Source organism: Amia ocellicauda, chromosome 8 (genome assembly GCF_036373705.1).
Source record: "Amia ocellicauda isolate fAmiCal2 chromosome 8, fAmiCal2.hap1, whole genome shotgun sequence".
Lineage (NCBI taxonomy): Eukaryota > Metazoa > Chordata > Actinopteri > Amiiformes > Amiidae > Amia > Amia ocellicauda.
Genome location: NC_089857.1, coordinates 10,176,365 through 10,196,918, shown reverse-complemented (window position 1 = coordinate 10,196,918; position 20,554 = coordinate 10,176,365). Strand labels below are relative to the sequence as shown.

General features: G+C 38.9%; 2 protein-coding genes across 2 annotated transcripts in view; one reads left to right on the top strand and one right to left on the bottom strand.

Annotated features, from left to right (window-relative positions):
- Positions 1 to 631: 631 nt before the first annotated feature.
- Positions 632 to 14,884, top strand: wdr41 (WD repeat domain 41). Its single transcript, XM_066711968.1, has 14 exons — positions 632 to 788; positions 1,487 to 1,543; positions 2,799 to 2,914; positions 6,091 to 6,139; positions 7,055 to 7,183; positions 7,845 to 7,907; positions 9,145 to 9,256; positions 9,810 to 9,872; positions 10,154 to 10,255; positions 10,630 to 10,814; positions 11,232 to 11,353; positions 11,481 to 11,566; positions 13,008 to 13,141; positions 13,351 to 14,884. The coding sequence occupies exons 2-14, from the start codon at positions 1,496 to 1,498 to the stop codon at positions 13,489 to 13,491; spliced, it is 1,350 nt and encodes a 449-aa protein (XP_066568065.1). The 5' UTR covers positions 632 to 788; positions 1,487 to 1,495; the 3' UTR covers positions 13,492 to 14,884.
- pde8b (phosphodiesterase 8B) overlaps positions 14,546 to 20,554 on the bottom strand; it is a 39,254-nt gene continuing 33,245 nt past the window's right edge. The window contains exon 22 of the mRNA XM_066711969.1: positions 14,546 to 19,324. Coding sequence (XP_066568066.1) covers positions 19,215 to 19,324 — 110 coding nt within the window. The 3' untranslated portion in view covers positions 14,546 to 19,214. The remainder of the gene's footprint in view (positions 19,325 to 20,554) is intronic.

Here is a 20,554-nt window from a genome sequence, read left to right as displayed (position 1 = left end):
TCAACACCATCCGCAGTGCAGAATTTCTCAGGTTTATTTTATGGTTCGCTGGTTAAATAGTAATGCATGATTTACAATAGAAGCTTTGATTTTTGAAAATTTCAATTAATTCGTTTTGCATTAGTCAATAGGTCTGCAAGCCCATGGGCCCAAATGTAGAAGGAAGTGCAACCTGTCTTCCACCCGAAGTTCAGTTTAAAACTGCATTATATAAAAACATACGTATACGCTTGACTATTCCAGGACTATAGTTGTTTTAACCTATGGACAGTGGTGTGGAGTGGTGGTCAGGGCTGTGGACTCTGAAGTGGAGGGTTGTGGGGGACACTGCTGTTGCAGCCTTGAGCAAGGTTCTTTACCTAGATGGCTCTGGTCAAAACCTGGTCAAAATAATATATAGAAATAATAAACTATATTGTAAGTTGCCCTGCATAAGGGTGTCAGCTATGAAATGTAATAATGGCATAATTATGCGGGTCAAAGGACTCCATGCCAGTGGATTCTTCCACTTAAAAAATATGAAATTAGAAAATTACTAATAAATGAAATCCTGATGTGTGCGGCATTCTGGTTGCTGCTTGTTTGTCCTTACACGGCTTCCGTACTTTAACTTCGGCTGATCACATGATAGAGAAGCAGCGAGCAGGGAAGTGTTTCTGTTGTTTACAGCCTGAGTGGCTGTGATGGCGACAGACGTGCTCACAGGGATGATGCAAACACATGAATACAGCTGAGGGATTGATGAAATGTGCGAAAGAAGACCCTGCGCTGCGTTAATTTAGAGATCGGTAAGGCATAGTATTCGACTGAAACAAATAGGTACATCAAATGAATGCATACATTTCCAAATTATATACTAATGATGTCGATTCTAATAAGATTGTATTATTACTTCTGCTTCTTCTTTTTCTTCTTTTACTCCTCCCCCCTCCTTATTTACTGGATCTGTTTTAATCAGCCAATCCTACGATGTGATGTGAATATATATATATATATATATATATATATATATATATATATATATATATATATATAATTACATTAGACCACAAGTAAGACTCGACTCGTCTAACTACCCGAATAGTCGAAATGACAATGAAATGAGCCAAAGGAAACACAGTGAACTAAAATAACGGAGTCAAACGCTATTGCGAAATCCAGTGGTCAATGGATGACCAAAATACCGTGGTGACGATACAGACAACACTCAATACTAATCATATCTTTTAAATAACAGCAACAACACTAATGCAACAAATATACACAATTGTACGAAATGTGCCTTTCGTAATGGCAGTGTTGTTTCTGATTTGTTTGGGTCAGTTTAGACTCCTTTTGGAAATCCTTAGCCGGTGGGGGTTTCCTAGATTGTGTGTCAAACCGTTCATGCTTTATGGATTCAGCATAGATCCTATACTGGCAGGTATACATTATACACACACGACTTTCACCAGGCAGGTGTGTCTGCTGTTTGCTTTGCCCGCAGAGAGCAGGGATGTTGCGATGGATCCTGGGTGGCCGAGAGACGCAGGGGCCCGTGGAGGTCAGTGGACGGTGTCTCAGTGTGTGGCTCCATCATTGGGAAGAATGAACTGTTCTCTATGGATCAAGATCTGTTTTTATTGTATTATTTTAAAGCCTAGTAATGAACGTTGTCAATAAAGTTAACACTTACAAATGTTCTTGAATACAGCAATATGGCCGTCTTGTAAACAGTTTATGCAATCAAGCACTTGACAGTCAGAATGATGTGTAAAGGTTGCTCGTCACTCATAGTTATGCTATTCTAAATGGGTATTTAGAAAAGTATTCTAATGCATTCAAATAGACAACTTTGAGTAACCTATTTCCAAAATATCCCCACTCTTTTAGAGAGAAAAACACAGCACCCAGTGTTAAACATCCACCGGGGTCGGCATGTCTAAATTATGATTTATTTATTTATTTATTAGCAGACACCCTTATTCAGGGCGACTTACTGTTTACAGTTTAAAGAAGCATTTTAAAGCATTTCAAAAATGCAGTAATACAATCAATGCAAAGTACAATAAGCATACATCCTAGTACAATGAGGTAACAAGAGCAGATACAATACAGTAGAGTCCCATGTGCTAAAGGGAAGGGGGGCATATGAGAAGTTGCAGTAAAACAATAGAAGTACTAACAGTACATAAGTACACAGTTCAATAAAGTGCATAAGAGCAGGAGTGCAGAGCAGGCGGGGAGGTACAGTGTGAGCAGACGCGTCTTGAGTAATCGCTGGAAGGTGGTCAGTGTCTGTGCCTCAGTGGAAGGGCAGCAAAGAGGGGGTACATGGGTACATTGAACTGTGACTATTCCCTTCTAGGATTATTTTGTGCATGTTATCAAAACAATGGAAGCAAATGAAGAAAATTTGAGTTCTGACATCCAAGTGAAATAAAAATAAAGCCTTCTATTTGCTGGTCAACAGATATTTTACAATGTTAACATGTGGAGAGTAAAATAAAAATAAAGAAAGATATATTCTGAATTACACGTGTCTTCCTGACTACTTAAAAAATAAGACATTCAATCTTTTTTCTTTTTAAGGTGGTGATAAGCATTCTCTTCAAATAATGCATAAAATTATTGCAATTTTTTTTTTTTTAACTGTAACATAATGGAAAACTAACCTTATGATAACATGTTTTGGGAGGTTAAATATTCATAATTTAATATTTCTGGGTTCTGCAACAACAAGAATGGTTGTATATGTGGCAGCTGTGAGATTGCAAGAAAAGAGCAACATTCATCTTATTTTCTCCTTGTGTCTGCAGAAAACTACAGTGCTGCTCATTGGGGAGGAACAACCAAAGAATTCTTACACCGAGCTCCAGGTGCTTAAAGGACACTTTGACATAGTTCGATTTCTGGTGCAGATTGATGACTTCAGGTAAGCAGCTGCTCTGAGTTTTTTTGTTTTTTTCCCTCCCTACTCGCAGAGCCGTCTCGCATTTTGTGATTGACAGGGAAGCCTGTGCCAAGTACTTTCAACAAGGAAATTTACAGACCATGACAAATGCTTAATTATTTTTTAGATAGTTTAGTGTCTCCAAAAAAATACCAGATATAAGAAATAAAAATGAGAACCTTCACACTCTTTGGAAACTGTGAGCTGTATGTGGCATGCTGCGTTGTTACGACTTCTTCTTTTTTGTTTTTTCTTCTGAAGTTAATTTCAGCATTATATTCAGTGTCTGTGCTGCAGGAATGCTGGTCTTTGAGGGCGTCAGTAAGTCAGGTTTCACGCCTCAAGTACCACAGTAATCCTTTGTTATTGAGGGCTTTGCAGACGGCTTTTCTTGTCTTTACCGTGTCTCAGCCAAAACCAGATTGCGGAAAATTTTTTAGATTGGTTTTGAAGACAGAAAATGTATCCTTTGTCAGTCTCCATGGCAGTTCCTTTTTTTCTTTTTCTTTTTTTTTTTCTTCCTTTCCTGTAACTCAGTTTTGGAACAAGCACTGGGGGTCAGTTGTGTCAGGGGCCTCGAGCAGAACTAAGCTTCAGTACGCGTCTTTTAAAAGACAGGCCAGGAGAGAGAACTCTTGGTAATGTTCTCACATAGTGTTGACACATCCAAATAAAGCAAGAGTTCAGAGGACAATATTAAGATATTTTCTGCTCCGGTGCTTGCAAAGTTTTGTCCTTAAATTCATCAGGAAACTGCAAAGAGATGTGGAGGATGCCGATCAGAAGAGGGAAAGAATCAGATGACCCATAAAACATCAGGTTGACACAGCAGCCAGTCAGCCTCTGACTTGCCGGGACTATAAAAAGCCTTCAGATTCACATTTTCCAGTATTAATGACTGACATGGTTCACATAACGGCGAGATGTTTGAACAGTGTTGACTAATGAGACAAGTGCTAAGGCAATTATCTCAAGTCAAGGCCAGTGGATTCACGCTACAGATAATAAATATGCTATTTTCATTGTCCCCATACGCAACAAACTGCGATGCACTGTGTGTTCTGACACCTTTCTATCAGAACCAGCATTAATTTTTTCTGCAATTTGAGCTACAGTAGCTCGTCTGTTGGATCGGACCACACGGGCCAGCCTTCACTCCCCACGTGCATCAATGAGCCTTGGCTGCCCATGACCCTGTTGCCGGTTCACCGCTTTTCCTTCCTTGGACCACTTTTGATAGGTACTGACCACTGCAGACTGGGAACACCACACAAGAGCTGCAGTTTTGGAGATGCTCTGACCCAGTCATCTAGCCATCACAATTTGTCCCTTGTCAAAGTCGCTCAGATCCTTATGCTGCCCATTTTTCCTGCTTCTAACACATCAACTTTGAGGACAAGATGTTCACTTGCTGCCTAATATATCCCACCCACTGACAGGTGCCATGATAATGAGATTATCAGTGTTATTCACTTCACCTGTCAGTGGTCATAATGTTATGGCTGATCGGTTTATATATACACTCACCTAAAGGATTATTAGGAACACCTGTTCAATTTCTCATTAATGCAATTATCTAACCAACCAATCACATGGCAGTTGCTTCAATGCATTTAGGGGTGTGGTCCTGGTCAAGACAATCTCCTGAACTCCAAACTGAATGTCTGAATGGGAAAGAAAGGTGATTTAAGCAATTTTGAGCGTGGCATGGTTGTTGGTGCCAGACGGGCCGGTCTGAGTATTTCACAATCTGCTCAGTTACTGGGATTTTCACCCACAACCATTTCTAGGGTTTACAAAGAATGGTGTGAAAAGGGAAAAACATCCAGTATGCGGCAGTCCTGTGGGCGAAAATGCCTTGTTGATGTTGGAGGTCAGAGGAGAATGGGCCGACTGATTCAAGCTGATAGAAGAGCAACTTTGACTGAAATAACCACTCGTTACAACCGAGGTATGCAGCAAAGCATTTGTGAAGCCACAACACGTACAACCTTGAGGCGGATGGGCTACAACAGCAGAAGACCCCACCGGGTACCACTCATCTCCACTACAAATAGGAAAAAGAGGCTACAATTTGCACAAGCTCACCAAAATTGGACAGTTGAAGACTGGAAAAATGTTGCCTGGTCTGATGAGTCTGGATTTCTGTTGAGACATTCAGATGGTAGAGTCAGAATTTGGCGTAAACAGAATGAGAACATGGATCCATCATGCCTTGTTACCACTGTGCAGGCTGCTGCTGGTGGTGTAATGGTATGGGGGATGTTTTCTTGGCTCACTTTAGGCCCCTTAGTGTCAATTGGGCATCATTTAAATGCCACGGCCTACCTGAGCATTGTTTCTGACCATGTCCATCCCTTTATGACCACCATGTACCCATCCTCTGATGGCTACTTCCAGCAGGATAATGCACCATGTCACAAAGGTCGAATCATTTCAAATTGGTTTCTTGAACATGACAATGAGTTCACTGTACTAAACTGGCCCCCACAGTCACCAGATCTCAACCCAATAGAGCATCTTTGGGATGTGGTGGAACGGGAGCTTCGTGCCCTGGATGTGCATCCCACAAATCTCCATCAACTGCAAGATGCTATCCTATCAATATGGGCCAACATTTCTAAAGAATGCTTTCAGCACCTTGTTGAATCAATGCCACGTAGAATTAAGGCAGTTCTGAAGGCGAAAGGGGGTCAAACACAGTATTAGTATGGTGTTCCTAAAAATCCTTTAGGTGAGTGTGTGTGTATATATATATATATATACATGTGTATATATATATATATATATATGTATATATATATATAAACTGCTGTGCAAAAGTCCTGAACATTAGTATTTTTTTCTATTGTGATGTGTAAGTAAATTAAAGCTTTACGTTCGATGCCAATATACTTTAATGAGAAAGAAAATATTATTGATATAACCAAATTGATAATACAATTATGATACAAATACTGAGTATGCATAGTAAAAAATGCGTAATTTTGAATATTTTTGCACAGCAGTGGATAAAGATTCCTGGTGGTAAATATAGACTGTGCTGACCATATAGGCCCGAGGGCAAGACCACCTGATTCTTAGCTGTAATGTCGCTCTCGGCCTGAGGCACTGCCCACCATGTCCGATAACGCATGTCTGGTTCTCTGTCTTCACAGGTTTGCCTCAGCTGGGGATGACGGACTTGTGTTGGTGTGGAATGTGCAGGTTTGGCTTTCCCCCCCCTTTAATAGTCTACATTTATGGAAACCATATTAAAAAAATACAAAATAACCCTTAAATGCCAATGCACAAAAGAAAAAGAAGGTTTTGCAGTTGATAATTTGACTTGGAAAACGGTTGTTAGCATACAAGCCGTCAGAATCCTTTGGGAATGCATTATACAGCTCTGGAAAAAATTAAGAGACCACTCCAAGTTCAGAAATCAATGTTAAGTGGTCTCTTATTTTTTTTTCCAGAGCTGTATCTATATCTACTCTAAGATCATGCCCTCTGTCCGCCACCTTGTTTGAGATTGTTGAGTTTTTAAGAGACACCAACAGAGGGCGCTGCTGCTGCTGTTTCCACAGTATCTACTAAACAAATGATTTAAAATCCTTTTATTTTGTTTTGGCAAAAGATTTTCATGGCTAAACTGGCTTTACAGTTAATTTTGCAAACTGCTCAGTGTTTCAGTTCATTGTAAGCAGTTAAACCAATTAATTATTGATCTATGCTTCTCACGTTTAATCAACTCCAATCAATGTAATTAACTTAAACACAATGTTAGATTACGTTTTAAGCTGTCTTCCAGATTCAAATCAATTGTTGGACTCCCTCATAAGTTGCAACAGAATTTTTTTTTTTCCATCCTGTGTGCTGCATGTGTGTTGTCATCACACCCAAGACAGACACTGGATATATATCCTTGAACACTGCTATTGTTTATGAAGCTGCAATTTCACATTGTTACCTGTGTGTCTGTTGTGATAGTCTTTCCCAGGATGAAGCATGTTGCAATAAATATAATTTCGGAAGGGGGAGTACTTGTGTTTCTTTTTGAGCACTGATTGATGGCTAGGGGTGAATCAGGAAATTGATGCAGCGGAAACTGAATTACTGACGTTGAGTGTGTTGTCATAGACAGGAGAGCGTCTTCAGGAGCTGCGGGGGCACACACAGCAGGTCACCGCCATCACCGCCTTCCAGAAGCATGGCGCCAAGTCCGGTAGCGCTGCCGTCATCACCGCCTCTTCAGACAGGACTGTCAGTGTATCCTTCTCTCCAGCTCTCAGTGTACTGTTACACCCAGCCTTCAGGCAAAGACCAGGACAGAAGTTGTTTTTGTTGTTTCAAAGTGTTCTATTATTTTCATTATGATTATTATAAATGACTTTAAAAGTCATGGATAGTAGCCCTGAGACTCATACTTCCTCACAGCCCCAGCCCACAGAAACCCATTCTGCTGCCACTTCTTTCCCTGCCAGTTCATGCCAGAATACCACTTGCTTTGTTAAGCGTCAGTAAATTATTGTTTTGGCTGGTTGTTCTAAGAAATCTATTTTTCTCATTGAAGCTCTCCAGCAGTGTCAGGTGTCGTGCAGCCTGCTCAAACTGCCTGGGAAGTCAAAGCTTTGCTTGCATAAGAAACAAGAGTACTTTTCCATGATTGACAGAAACTTCCAAGCTCCAAGCTTGATTTGAGCTTCCCCCCTACTGCTTTATAGCTCTCTGTTCTCTCTCCATACTCTCTCACTAAGCAAATATCTCACATGTTGGTTCTGTTTGAATGTAACTCTTAAGATTCCTAGACAATAACATGTTTTAACAAGGATAATAATTAATCTGGTGACTGTATATTTATTTGAAATTATGATTTAGCTTTTTTTGTCTTCTTCCTTATACGTTCTTCCACCTTAACTTCTCAGTGTAGCTGTGGGATATAGAGACCGGCAATCGTGTTCAAACTGTCTCAGAACTGCAGTCTTCTGTGAAGGTAAGCGTTTCTGGTCATGCTGTGCTTCCAGCGCCATGTAGCATTTAGAAGCTCGGGCTGGTGAAAATGCTTTTCATTTTGTTTTGTGTTTTGCCTCCCACAGAATCAGAACAGAAAGTAGTCAATAATGGGTAAATTACTGGTATTGATCTTGCTGATGTTCTTGCTCTTCTGTTTTCGTTTATTATTATTCTTTCTCGCTGTAGGTCTTTAATACAATTTTTTGATTAAGATTAGCAAATAGTTACTAATTGGCAAAATAACTTGTTGTCCTGGTTATATTAAAAAACAAAAAACAAAGAAACTATTAAGAATTCAGGTTTGGAGAAAGTTCTGCCATGGTTAAAGTATAAATGTTTCTGGAAATGTGTGGAAAAGAGGATTTATGTTTTTTCCCCTGTATGTAACTGTACAATCACAGTGCTGTGGGACATTTTCATCTAGTGGTACAGTCAGTTTATTGCTGGGAATAATGATTTGCACTTCTCAGTGGCTAATGACATTTTCAGTGGTTTCCTTTCATATTTGTTTAGCCGCAAAGCAGAAGAAACTCAGACACATCAATCATGTTTTTCCCCCTCATGTCTCCCATGGCTCAGCCTGTGGATGGGACCAGGGGCAGTACTGTCCTCAGATTATTTTTTGTAGAATTCAAATCAATTAATTTTTATAAGTGATTTACAGTCTTTTTGTTTTCCTGAATATGTCTGTGAAAATGTAGAAAAGACGACTTTTAAAAGAAACGAGCAAATACATAAAGTAGACACGATTTTACAAAAGCCACCATACAGTGTTTCACATGCACAACATTGCAAGGGATACACTGTAACAATTCATGCACACATTACTATTGTGTTTATAAGCCCGCTACATCAGTTCACTACACTAGTTAAAAAGTGTCTCCATTCAGCTGATTTTTGTTTTTTTTGTGTGACATAAAAATAGCTGCTCCAATCAAGCTGCCATTTCATATTTGAGTGAGGTCAATATTTGGCAATAGAAGACATCATAGACAACAGATTACGTAAAAGCCTATGAAGGTCCTGGGTTCAGAAGGCCAGGATTGTCCATTGAACATAATCCTTATCATTCTGAAAATACAGACATTTTTTCTCAAGGCTGTTTGTCCCATAGCTAATAAACTGGAGATGTGAGCAGAATCTCCTGCTCGTGTTAATCTGTGTAAATATGTTTCACAGTGGGTCTATCTTGCTCTAACCTTCTTTTCTTCTTGTAGTGTCTGCTGGTCCTGGAAAGGCTTGATTTGTGGCTTTCGGGAGGGAATGAACTGTGTGTCTGGAACGGGAACTTCCAGCTTCTTTGTAAGACGGATCACTATAATGATGCAGGTACTTAGACATTAATGGTGATATATAGGATGATATCTGGGGTCTGGGAACATTTAAGATGGTACAAAGTATTTCAGGAACCTTTGCTGCATACTTTGATCGCCGTAGTCTCATACAGGCACTGTCAGCCCGGGAATGTTTTTGTACTCTATTCACCTTTCTCGTCCTCCATCTTATAATTGATCAGACTGTTCAGAGAAACTAGAACAGGCCACACACATAGCAGATAGCATTGGAGGGTCAAATGTATGGTGAAAGGGAATGACAAAGCCAGTGGTGTGCAAAATGATGTGCATGCTATATCTGTGCTTTATAAGAGGCTGTGTAAAGGTGCTGGTTTGGACTGTCTGCATGTCTTAATAGAATAGAATAGAACAGAATATTCTTTATTGTCATTCAGCAAAGACATCAAACATGCAAAGCAGAACGAAATTATGAGCCTGGCTCCATATAAAAACACAGATAAAAAACACAGCTATAAATAACAACAAACAACTAAATAAATAGTGGATATTTCACAAATATATTGGGTGCTTTACCTTTTCTGTTACAGGAATCGCTGCCATGGTTGAGCTGCCTAAGAACTGTATTGCCGCAGCGGTGGATAAGGAACTGAGTAAGTTGATGGGCTAAAGCACCTCTGAAACGCCACGTTATTCCCCCCCACAACATCTTAGTGTTATTATTACTAAGAGCCTTCAGTTAGACAAGCTGGATAACCTACAGCATGCTCAAACACATGTATGTTTTGCTGTGCTGGGATTGTAAACTTTGAAAGGAAAGCTGCACCCCTCACTTTCTTCATTAAACATCCTGTGGCTTGTCAGCGCCACTGTTCACCAGTGCGGTAAACGAGAGGTGAAAAGCTGTAAAAGTGAAATGCTCTTCTCGCTTCAGTCATATACAGGCTGACTGTATCGGAGTCGGAGACGTCTATCCAGGAGATTCGCAGGCTGGCCAGTCATCAGGACAGCATCCGGGCTCTGATCACTGTCAATGGTGAGGTGGCACTGGGACCATTAGCCTTCCTTTCCACAAGCTTGTGACCAACTAAAGGAGGATGTCTGATACTTCCCTGTTCTAAGGAGTCTGTTATTGGTCTCTGGTTGTGTAGTCGTGCTTGCGGTTGAGTACTATGTCAAACTCACGTTTTAATATCGTCCCCTTCAGCATTATTGTACTATATTTTAACGTGTATTTTAACGTGTACATTTTTTATTTTATAATTGATCATTTATTTTGTGAGTGAACAATATAATTTGTTTATAGAACATTTTCTCTTATTTATAAACATTTGTTAGTGACAGTATGATTGTACCTTAGTGACTTATCATGCAGAATGTATAATGTTGTGTAATACTTATCGTTTACAGATCAGATGTTTGCTAGTGGCTCCCATATTGGGGAGTTAATAGTCTGGGATTCCCTCGACTGGAGCATTCAGATTTATGAGCGAGATTTCTGGGACAGCGCTCAGATGGACACACAGCCAGAAATAAAACTGACCTCACAGAAGCACAGTGCCATGTCCATACAGCACATGACATCTGATGGGGAGGTAAGAATGCTTCTGTTTTTGTTTCTACATTTCAGATCAAGCCATATAAGGCATAACCTCGTTCTGTTTGGTGTTTGAGTTGATAAATTGAGTTGAAAGGGACGCCTCCAGCAGCTGATTGTGTCGATGCTTCACTTGTTACAGCTACGATCTGACGCCACTCAGAATTGAAGCATTAAAACTGCACTGGCATCTTAAAATGCAAACATACAAACACACAGAGTCCCTGTTCTTCTCTTTATTTGTTCATTCTGCGTGCATCAGCTGCAGATTATAAGTAAACCACTACAGACACGTGAGACTGAGATACAGTTAATAGAAGTTATAGTTTTGACTTCCTATTTTGTCTGGATTTAAAGTTGTGTGAGTTACAGTTGTATAATTTCCTAACGACACACCTCGAATTCCTTCCTGTAGTACATTGTTGCTGCGATTGGAAGTGGCCTGTACATCTACAACATTTTGACAAAGAATGTGGCTGCCTACAGGAAAACTGCCCACGACTCGACCATTTTGCACACCTTACTACTACCTGACAGGTTTGTGTTTTAGCTTTATTTAGCATTATTTCTTTGTGATCAGTTAAACTATTGTAAGATCATCTTTAAAGACACAGTAAAGGGGATCTCTGGCAGTGAGCACTTGTGTTGTCAATGTGTTTGGCAGCCAGCTGATCTCTTGTTCAGAAGACGGGACTGTCCGCATGTGGGAGCTGCAGGACCTGCCACTCGCCGCTGAGCCCGCCTCCTCAGGTCAGACGACTTTCTTTTTGGCTGCTTTTATAATCAGGCACATTCTCATTGTCATGACTGGTTGCGCCTCTACCATGAATACTACTTGAAATTTGTTAGTATTGAAGAGAATATTCAGAATATAAACTTGAAAACCTTCTTCAGGAAAAGTTGTGTTTAGCTCCGAATTTCCTGCTAAGTAATGTAGTCCACCTGTCTGGAATGTAAAACCTGCAGGAATAAAACACATCTGAAGGTTTTTCTTTCGCTCTACTACTTCAAAGAAGCTATTGAACAATTTTTATATAAACAAGCTAAGCTGTAAAACCTGTTCTTAGATGCTTCCTTTGACTTCCTTGGTAGGTTTCAAAACTTCAAAACTTTTCAGGACAATCGTGTTTAGCTCCTAATTTCCTGTTGACGGTGAGTCTCAGTAATGCAGTCCAGGTTCTCCTAAATCAAAGGAACGAGAAATTGACCAAAAGATCCGTCTTGATCAGAATTATGATATCCGTCTGAAATGAAACGCACGGTAGAGTCCGCTGCCAAACAAATGCCAGGCGAGGGAATGTATTTTCCTTCGCCTGAATAATGCTGGATTGGTACAGTGGAGAAGTGGGGAAGTCACTGACAGATTCTTTCCAGATGCTTTTATGCTTTGAAGAGGAAATGAAGTTTGTGAGATTGATTCAGCCTCTGTTTATCTTGTCTTCTCTCTCATTTGGTACCGCTGAGGTTTGCTGGTTAATCCCTCATTTGGCAGAAGGAAGTTGTTATTTTTGTTTTATCAAGCACTTGAAGTAATATTCGGATGCTCCAGACGTACCCAGTTGGAATGAATTACTGATGTTGTTCTAATGACATTTCATATCTCTCTGGACTAGACATGATTCATACTTGGAAAATATTCTGCTTCTTTTGACAAAACCTCAGCAGTAGATCAATGTTGCAAAGTACCAATATATTACACTAAGCAAGTGGTATTAAAGCATAATCGTCTTTATTTCAAAGTAGCTATGGATGATGTCCACAGTGTTCATTTTTACTGAGCACTGACTGGAAAAGTACCTTTGCAAGGGGAGCAGTTGTCTTTATCGGAGGCCTACATCAGATTTCAGTTACCTGACATTATGTTTCTGTTCTACTCAAATATATTTAGGACCAAACGTTTTGAAATTACACTGAGAGAACCAGAGAAAGTAGGGAAAGAGAGGACAGATGAGGACATTCAAGAGGCATAGGGGGACAGACTTAGCTATCTTCATAAATATTATGCTTTTACATGAAAGTTTTACTTCTTTTTGTAGAGGGTCAAGAAGGCCACTCCACCAGCAAGTTCATTTATGTGACATATATATTTCAATGTGTTATTTGCCCAGGGAATATTTCGTATTTTCCTTTGTGTTGTCGTCTTGTTTCCTTTCTGAGTTCCGATGCATTCAGCAGTCGCTTTTCCTCTCAGGTTTCTTTGGGATGTGGGGCTTTGGGAGAGCAGGCAAGCAGCCCCACCAGCAGGTGAAGAAGGTGGCTGAGAGCTGCAGCCTGCGCACCCTGGAGCTGAGGGGAGACCTCGTCGGCCACTCCGGGGCTGTGCAGGTACGGGTGGACAGGCTGCTCTGCTGGCACGGGGACTCGTGGACAGGCTTGGCTTAGTCTCTTGCAGTGGGGACCTGACAGGCACACTGCAGTATCTTTAACTGGAGGTGCATGGACTGTTTCCTGTATGCTAAACGGTTAAAAGAGATGAGTAGGCAGATGCATATTCAGGAATCAAGATATCTGTTTTTTTTCCTTCTTTTTTTTAGATGTTTCTGCATTTTAAGGATATTGGCTTGGTGACCTGTTCCACTGACCACCTCCTGATCCTGTGGAAGGACGGGGAGAAGGAGTTGAGGCTCAGGAGCTTAGCCCTGTTTCACAAACTGGAGCAGAGCCAAGGCCTGTGACCCGTCTGCCGTTCTGCAGTATGATGTGCGGACGGCAATTGAAGGGTACTGCAGGTCACTTTAGACCAAGGTTTAAAAGACTGTTTTTATTAACGTACTGTATGTATATGTTGGTTATTACAGTTGTAGCAATTTTAATTATTACCAATGTGCAGTTTTTCTTCACTTTGCTTTTAATTGAAGGTCAAAGCATGCTAGCATGCTGTAAATGTATAATATATTAATTCAATGTATATATTAAGAAAATGATTGTACCTGACTTTTACTTGACAGATAAATGATTTTTTGGCAAAAATCTGAGAAGTGCAAATAATTAAAAAGCATATTTAATTTAGCAACTGTCATAATAGAGCTTTTTTAAATGTGATCTGTATTTAAAGTATTATTAAAAGTTTGTGTGTATCTGTATTCTTTTAAAGCACAAAATCCATTATATGTGAAACCACAACTTTCAAATTCATCCCTGTCAATAGTATGTTCATGATGGGGGTGTATGGCCATCACAATCACTCAGCTGTTGCCTTGAGAAAGACCGATTTAAAGACATAGATGTTTTAAAGTTGGGAGTGTTTGATTTCTTTATGTACTTAATGCATCGCTCCAGTGCAGCCCAGAGCTGCATTAAACAGTGTGACATTACTGATTACTTTTTGAAAGTGATCATTTCTTATAGTACAATACAATTTGATTATCAGGAATTCCTCCTTATGTGTTATTATACTGAACATTATTACCAGCCTGATGCATGAATTAACATGGCAAAAGCATCAATAAGCATTAGCACTAATTACCATGATTTTACTATGTAAATAGATCCGGTTAATAATGTAGTACTGAAGCTGCACTAAGACCACAAGTTTTCTCAGGTAACGTAGTAAACTTCATGTCCCTGTGTTACCTATGTAAACTTGTGATGTTATTGCATCTTTGATACTAGTGTTTTATCTGTAACTACGCATGATTTACTTGTAAAGTACCAATATTGGAATTAATGTTACTATAGTATAAGAAGTTTCCACATTTGCCATCTCTTTTTAAAACTTGAAAAAAAAGATCAATTAATTAATTTCTTTATTTTGATTCACAAATACATTTTTTTAAGTGACAACAGAATAACACAAAATAACAAGACACATACCTGACTTACAATATGTGAATAGGAGTACAGAAATAAGATTTTTAAAACAAACCAGATCTGCACAGTAGTGAATGTGGGATATGATTTTGGACGTCAGTGACTTTCGGACGTAAATGGCTTTTATGTATACCCCTGTATTTTGTACAAACAATAAAATTCTTCAAAAATACACAAAAATGTAAAATTGTCATACAATGCCATATATTTTCAGTCCATGATAAAGATGATTCTATTAAAAATAGAGCTTATGTACAATTCTGCCTGGGAGCTTCTGTTGGTTATGCAGCTACAATATCATATGTCATATAAAACCTAAAGAAATATAATTGTCAACCTTGTCTGTATGTGCCTTTAAAAGCACTATGAAACAAATAGGAAATGACCTATAACCTCCTAATTGCTCAGGAGACGCTCCATCATTTACCAATGCAGACGTCATGATTAAGAGGCCGTCTACCTCAGAAAACTGGAAATGCGGCAGCAAACTCCCCGCTCAGCTGCCGGTGCTCCTGCTTTTCACCCGAGAACACACTTTTATTTCAGTGATAATCTGTTGGTTATGTTGTCAAATAGTCAACCATTTAAATGGAGTCGGTGAACAGTGCCCCTCTGACCGAAAAAAGTGAAACATGAAAGAAACAATTACTTTTATCAATTTAAGCTTGCCCTTGAAAGAAGCTACAACTCACAAGTCAGTATGATAACATGACTGTGTGTTATTCACTGTTAAGTCAGTATTAAACTTCAGCTTTTCAGGTACTCTATTACTATTTTCCATTTGTTTTTCCAGCATTTAAGAAATCACTACAAAGGAGGTTATAAATCCATGTAAACTGTAAACTTGACAATCAAAATTAAATATCGACATACTTTGTAAAAAAAGTGAGCAGGCCCTGATAGATTTACAAAAAAAAGGTTGCTATCCTGTTTCACTTAGGGCAGCTTTAAGGGCAAAGCATTTTAACAAACGGATCAATTTCCCATGGAATACAATTAATGGAGCAAAATGAAACACAAAGCAACCGTATGTGCAAACCATCAAAGGTCAGCAATATTATTTTCTCAAGTTAAAATGTTTGTTTTAAAATTTGTGCTTTATGGATTCTTTTCATATTTAAATAGAAATTGAGGAGTGAGAGATTCACTGCTCTATTTACATTTAGGATAGAAACCTCATCCTGTTTTTCAAAAGGTTGTGAAGCATTAAAATCAGTCCACAGAGGCAAGCAAAATGAAGCAGTAAGAGTCAAAGGATAAGACCAAACATGCACTATGTACTTCCAACCTGTAAATCTGTGTTCAAGGTCCAGATCTTGGGTTACAGTTACAGTATGGCTTACGTTTCTGCATGTTTTCTGCTACAGATGAATCTAGTCAACCCTGTCGAAAAAGAGCCAATGATTCTCATAAGGCAACACATGTAGGTCTCTGCCTTTGGTCATAGAAGTGGTTGTCATATGCTTTTGTGCACATGATTATTCTGTAGCTGCTGAATACAGGAAATACAGAAACAATGCTTGGGCTTATGACTATACTCAATTTTACTGCTTACTGCTTGTCCATGGAAGATTACTGTAATACAGTAATATTAAATAGTTCAATCCTGTCTGTGGTGTACTGTGCATTATTAAACACAATACAGATATGGTACATTTTAGACAATTATACCAGCCTATGTGATATGTAATGTTTAACCACACCAGGAGCTGTTCACGTTTGCTACTGCACAGTATGTTATTCAATCTTGAAGCGATATGTCTGCTTTAATACGTACAAGTGTAAAGATGTGCTTCTCATACTCCACATACCGCTGCTCATTCGTCCCTATCCTTACAATCCTACTCCACACTGGTATATACCATTGGTTTATACCTTCCACAAACTGTCTAGATTCATACCAGTCATTTATTTAACATACAATACACAGAAATGCTTCCTTCTAATGGGTGAAGCTGCCAGAAAGGCACATTAAGTTGATCACAGGTAGTCTCTTATTGTAACCCTGTTCCTCTAGGAAATTAGTCTTCCATTTGAGGCCTAAGGCTGCCCACGGATTAGTTTGTACCACTGATGTATTGCTTGATTGTAGCACAGAAATATATTGTTGTTATAATATGTGCATTGGGGTCAAATAGGCTTCAATTGCCAATAATGAGTTAATGGTTCCACAACTGGTTTTGCTAAGAGTTAATGGCTTTTTTTGTGTGTGGTACCACTAGGTGGAGACAGTAATCTTTTCATTTCATTTGCTAAATTGTCAGCATGCCCAGTGTTACATTATTCAGGTAGAATGTGTAACTGCTGCAAGAAAAACAGAAGAAAAAAACAAACTAAACAGAAAAGCAGAGTTGAGACCTAAAGACCACTGCTTTGAATCTGCAAGAGCAGAATAAAACAGCAGCCATCAGGACTTCATATGCAGTGGCCCTGAGCTGAAACCATTCCTTTCCAGAGGACAAAATGGTAGCTTTTTTAACACAGGAAGTTATTAGGTAGTCAAATCCAACCTCGGTAGTTTGTCATGTCCTTCAGTAGGCTTGGATGGTGGATGGTTTAGCGGTAGAGAAAGCAGATATTAGACAATTATGTTTCATTCTAAGCCAGACTGCAACCCAGACCATCTGTGAAAAACCAGCAACACATGACTCTTTAACAAGTAGCATGTGAGTAAGACCGATTCTGCTTAAGTCACACCAAGCCCTGGAAAGTGTTTTTCCCCAGGAGGTCCTAGTGATGGCCATGGACAACAGTCTGCCAGCTTGTGTGATGACTGTGAGCGAAAGCATGGTGATGTCATATTCGGTTATTAAAAAAAAACATCAAATTGTACTACATTCTTCATTGTTCTACATTCTGCAAAGAGTGTTCAGATTTTCACAAAATTATTTAATAAAAAAACTACTGAAAATGTATTATTATTATTATTAATAATAATAATAATAATAATAATAATAATAATAATAATAATAATAATATCCTATGGGTGCTTCCTCTCTTTAGAGTTAGACCTATACAGACTCTGCTCTTTACCACACAGAATAGATAAACATAGGAGAAGACTGAACATTGTTTTATCTGATTAAGATGAGAAACAGAGCCATGCTACGTTAAAGACATAAAACTTCCAGAAATGGCTCATGAGTGTATTTATATTGTCTAACCACTGACTATTTCTTTCCTGTTGTGCTACAATCAAACTGTCTGCTGGGTGGTTGTTACACCAAATACTTAGTTACCATCTTTCTGATTTGCATTTTTCCGTGTTTATCGTTTTAATTAAGCATCTTTTTGAAAGTCAGACATCATGAGAATTGAGTTGACAATGTTTTCTTGTGGGAACTGTTGTCATTATCGTATTTTGATTCATGGGGTAAATAGAGGTTCAAGTAATGCAGAAAACAGACTTATAGAAACTGAAGTACCTCGTGTCCTGTTTCTGTATTCAAACAGGAAGGAGCTCCTTTTGTCATCCCTCAGTAAGGCAGTGTTGCGTCCACGAATGTCTCATAACCCAAATCCCTTGACTCCTACCACTAAACCACACCGCCATGTTGTCTGAACATCCTGAATCAGCGATTGGTACTGTAGTGCCGTAATACCTGGCATACAGTCAGAGAGAACTTTTGAAAAACATAATAATCAATCCAATCACTTTGCAAACTGAAAATGGGAAAATAATACGGAAATTCCTGTTTTAAAAAATATACAAAAGCATTTCACTTTCAGTTATAGTCAATACATAATATTAACAAATCGCCTGTATTTCAGGCTCTCCAAGCAGCACAGCCCTGGAATCGACCCTAGGCTCAGACAGCTGGGTTGAATGAATACTCTTTAACAGAAACCTGTGGGCCTAGCTCGACCACAGACCTTCTGTCATTTGAGAGCTTTGCATCATGGAAAAAAGAAAAAAAAATTAATCCCAGATATTATGGCTGTTGACTTAACCACAGCCATGGGGTGAACTGAAGTGTCTGGACTGTTGATATATATATATATATACATTAAAAATGATTCCCTAAAATCGCTTACTAGTTTCAAATAAAATACTTCAAAATACTCAAAGCAGGTTATATTAAATATAAAGAGTGAATTGCTCACATCATACTCTCTAATGTTGTTTTCTTTGTTCCAGTTATACATCATTGTTCTTTCAACTCTTAAGTAGATTAAAATCTTGGAATTTGCTGGAAGGAGTTGACATATTTACCTCAGTGTATTTACACAGGAATTTAAACTTATTTCAAACATAAAAACAAAAAAACAACAGGCCTGTTTGTCAATAATGAATTGATCTCACTGAAACTGCAAGATAAACCAAATACAAATCAAACAAGATGCATCTAATAAAGTGCAATTCCAACATATTCACTCTTTAAATAATAATAATAATAATAATAATAATAATAATAATAATAATAATAATAATAAAAGATTGTCAGGAGAGAGGCTCCCCCTGTGTGTTTAGTTCTCCTTTGCAGCCCAAGTGTCTTTTTGAATCTGTTCAGCTCTGGTCCTTTATGTTATGTAAATCACAGTGAGGAGGATTGTAAGATACATTCAAAGTCACCCCTCGCTCAGGGCGTCAGAGATCAGGAGGGGGCCTCAGGCTCTTACACTTCATCTCATCCAGAGTTTTCCAGTATTTGTAATTCTCTGCTAAGTGCTGCATCAAGTCAGGCAGGTCAGCGAAGGCTACAATGCAAAGAGATGTGATGAAAAACAGGACAAAAGTACAATTCCAAAAAAATGCATTTCTAAAATGTAAATACCATAACAAAATCCAAATCTGGTCAAGCTGCTAGAATCCATTTAAGCAGAAAATGTATATATACACACAGATTTCCACATATGTCCACAAGGTCTGAACAGTTTGTACAGATACATAGATTACTATTGACTTCTGAGAATAAAAAAATGTAAAGTATGACTGAACAAATACAGGGGTGAAGTCTCAGTGTCGGTTGTGAGAGTACTTTTTTGTGTTGAACAATTTGTATGTTCCTTGACTAGACCAGTAAAAACCCTCCTTACTACAACTCAGTTCACAGCATTTGCCCTTAAAAGCTCATGTGATGGTTAAAAGCAGCCAGACGTATGACTGAAGAACTGGATGTTATGATGGTGGTATTCTACTCGTGTCCCTGACACCCTACAGACGTTCGTCACGCTCTCAGTAAACACCCCCCACCCCCCTTGTTTTTCTCTTTCTTTCTTTTTTCTTACTTTCCATGACATCATTGTGGTGTTGACAGTAAACATGTTTGTTCTCTGGGGTAAATACAGAAGAGAAATATATCATCCCGAGCTGTATCCTGTAGTTTTTAGCTGCTGACCTAGCCCTGGATACAAATTTACCTTATCCAGCTTCCCACAGCTGGGTAAATGAGTCTTTTGGGGGGGGAAGTAGGGGAAGGGAAGTTTCCATCTTCTCTAATATGACCGAGAAGTCTCCCAAAACAACATTCATATTTATTATAAGAGAATCTGCACTCCATGTAAGTGTATTATTACTGTGCCTTGTATTTAGTAGAACCCCTGGCCCTCTGGGCACCAAGGTCCTCTATTTCAGTCCAACCAGAGCTCTTGGTTACATTGTCGAGCACATTGTGTGTATGAGGATTTTGTTGTTATTGTTAATGATGTGGTCTAGGCTTTGAAAATATATGATTGCAACATGTATTACTGCTCCTATAGGGAAGCATAATTTGACTGGCCTGCTTGTTTATTAGGTGATTATTGAGATTCTGGTTTTGTCTTCTAACATTCAAGAGCATCTTAGTGTGTAGTTGTGTGTGTGTGCTTTCATTCTTTCTCACAGATCACACAGACTGTTATGAGCATCAGGAAAGAGTTTGTTGTTTAAGTTACATTTCAGTACAATGTGGCCTCCTGGAAACACAGACGTGCTCGAACGATGCACGT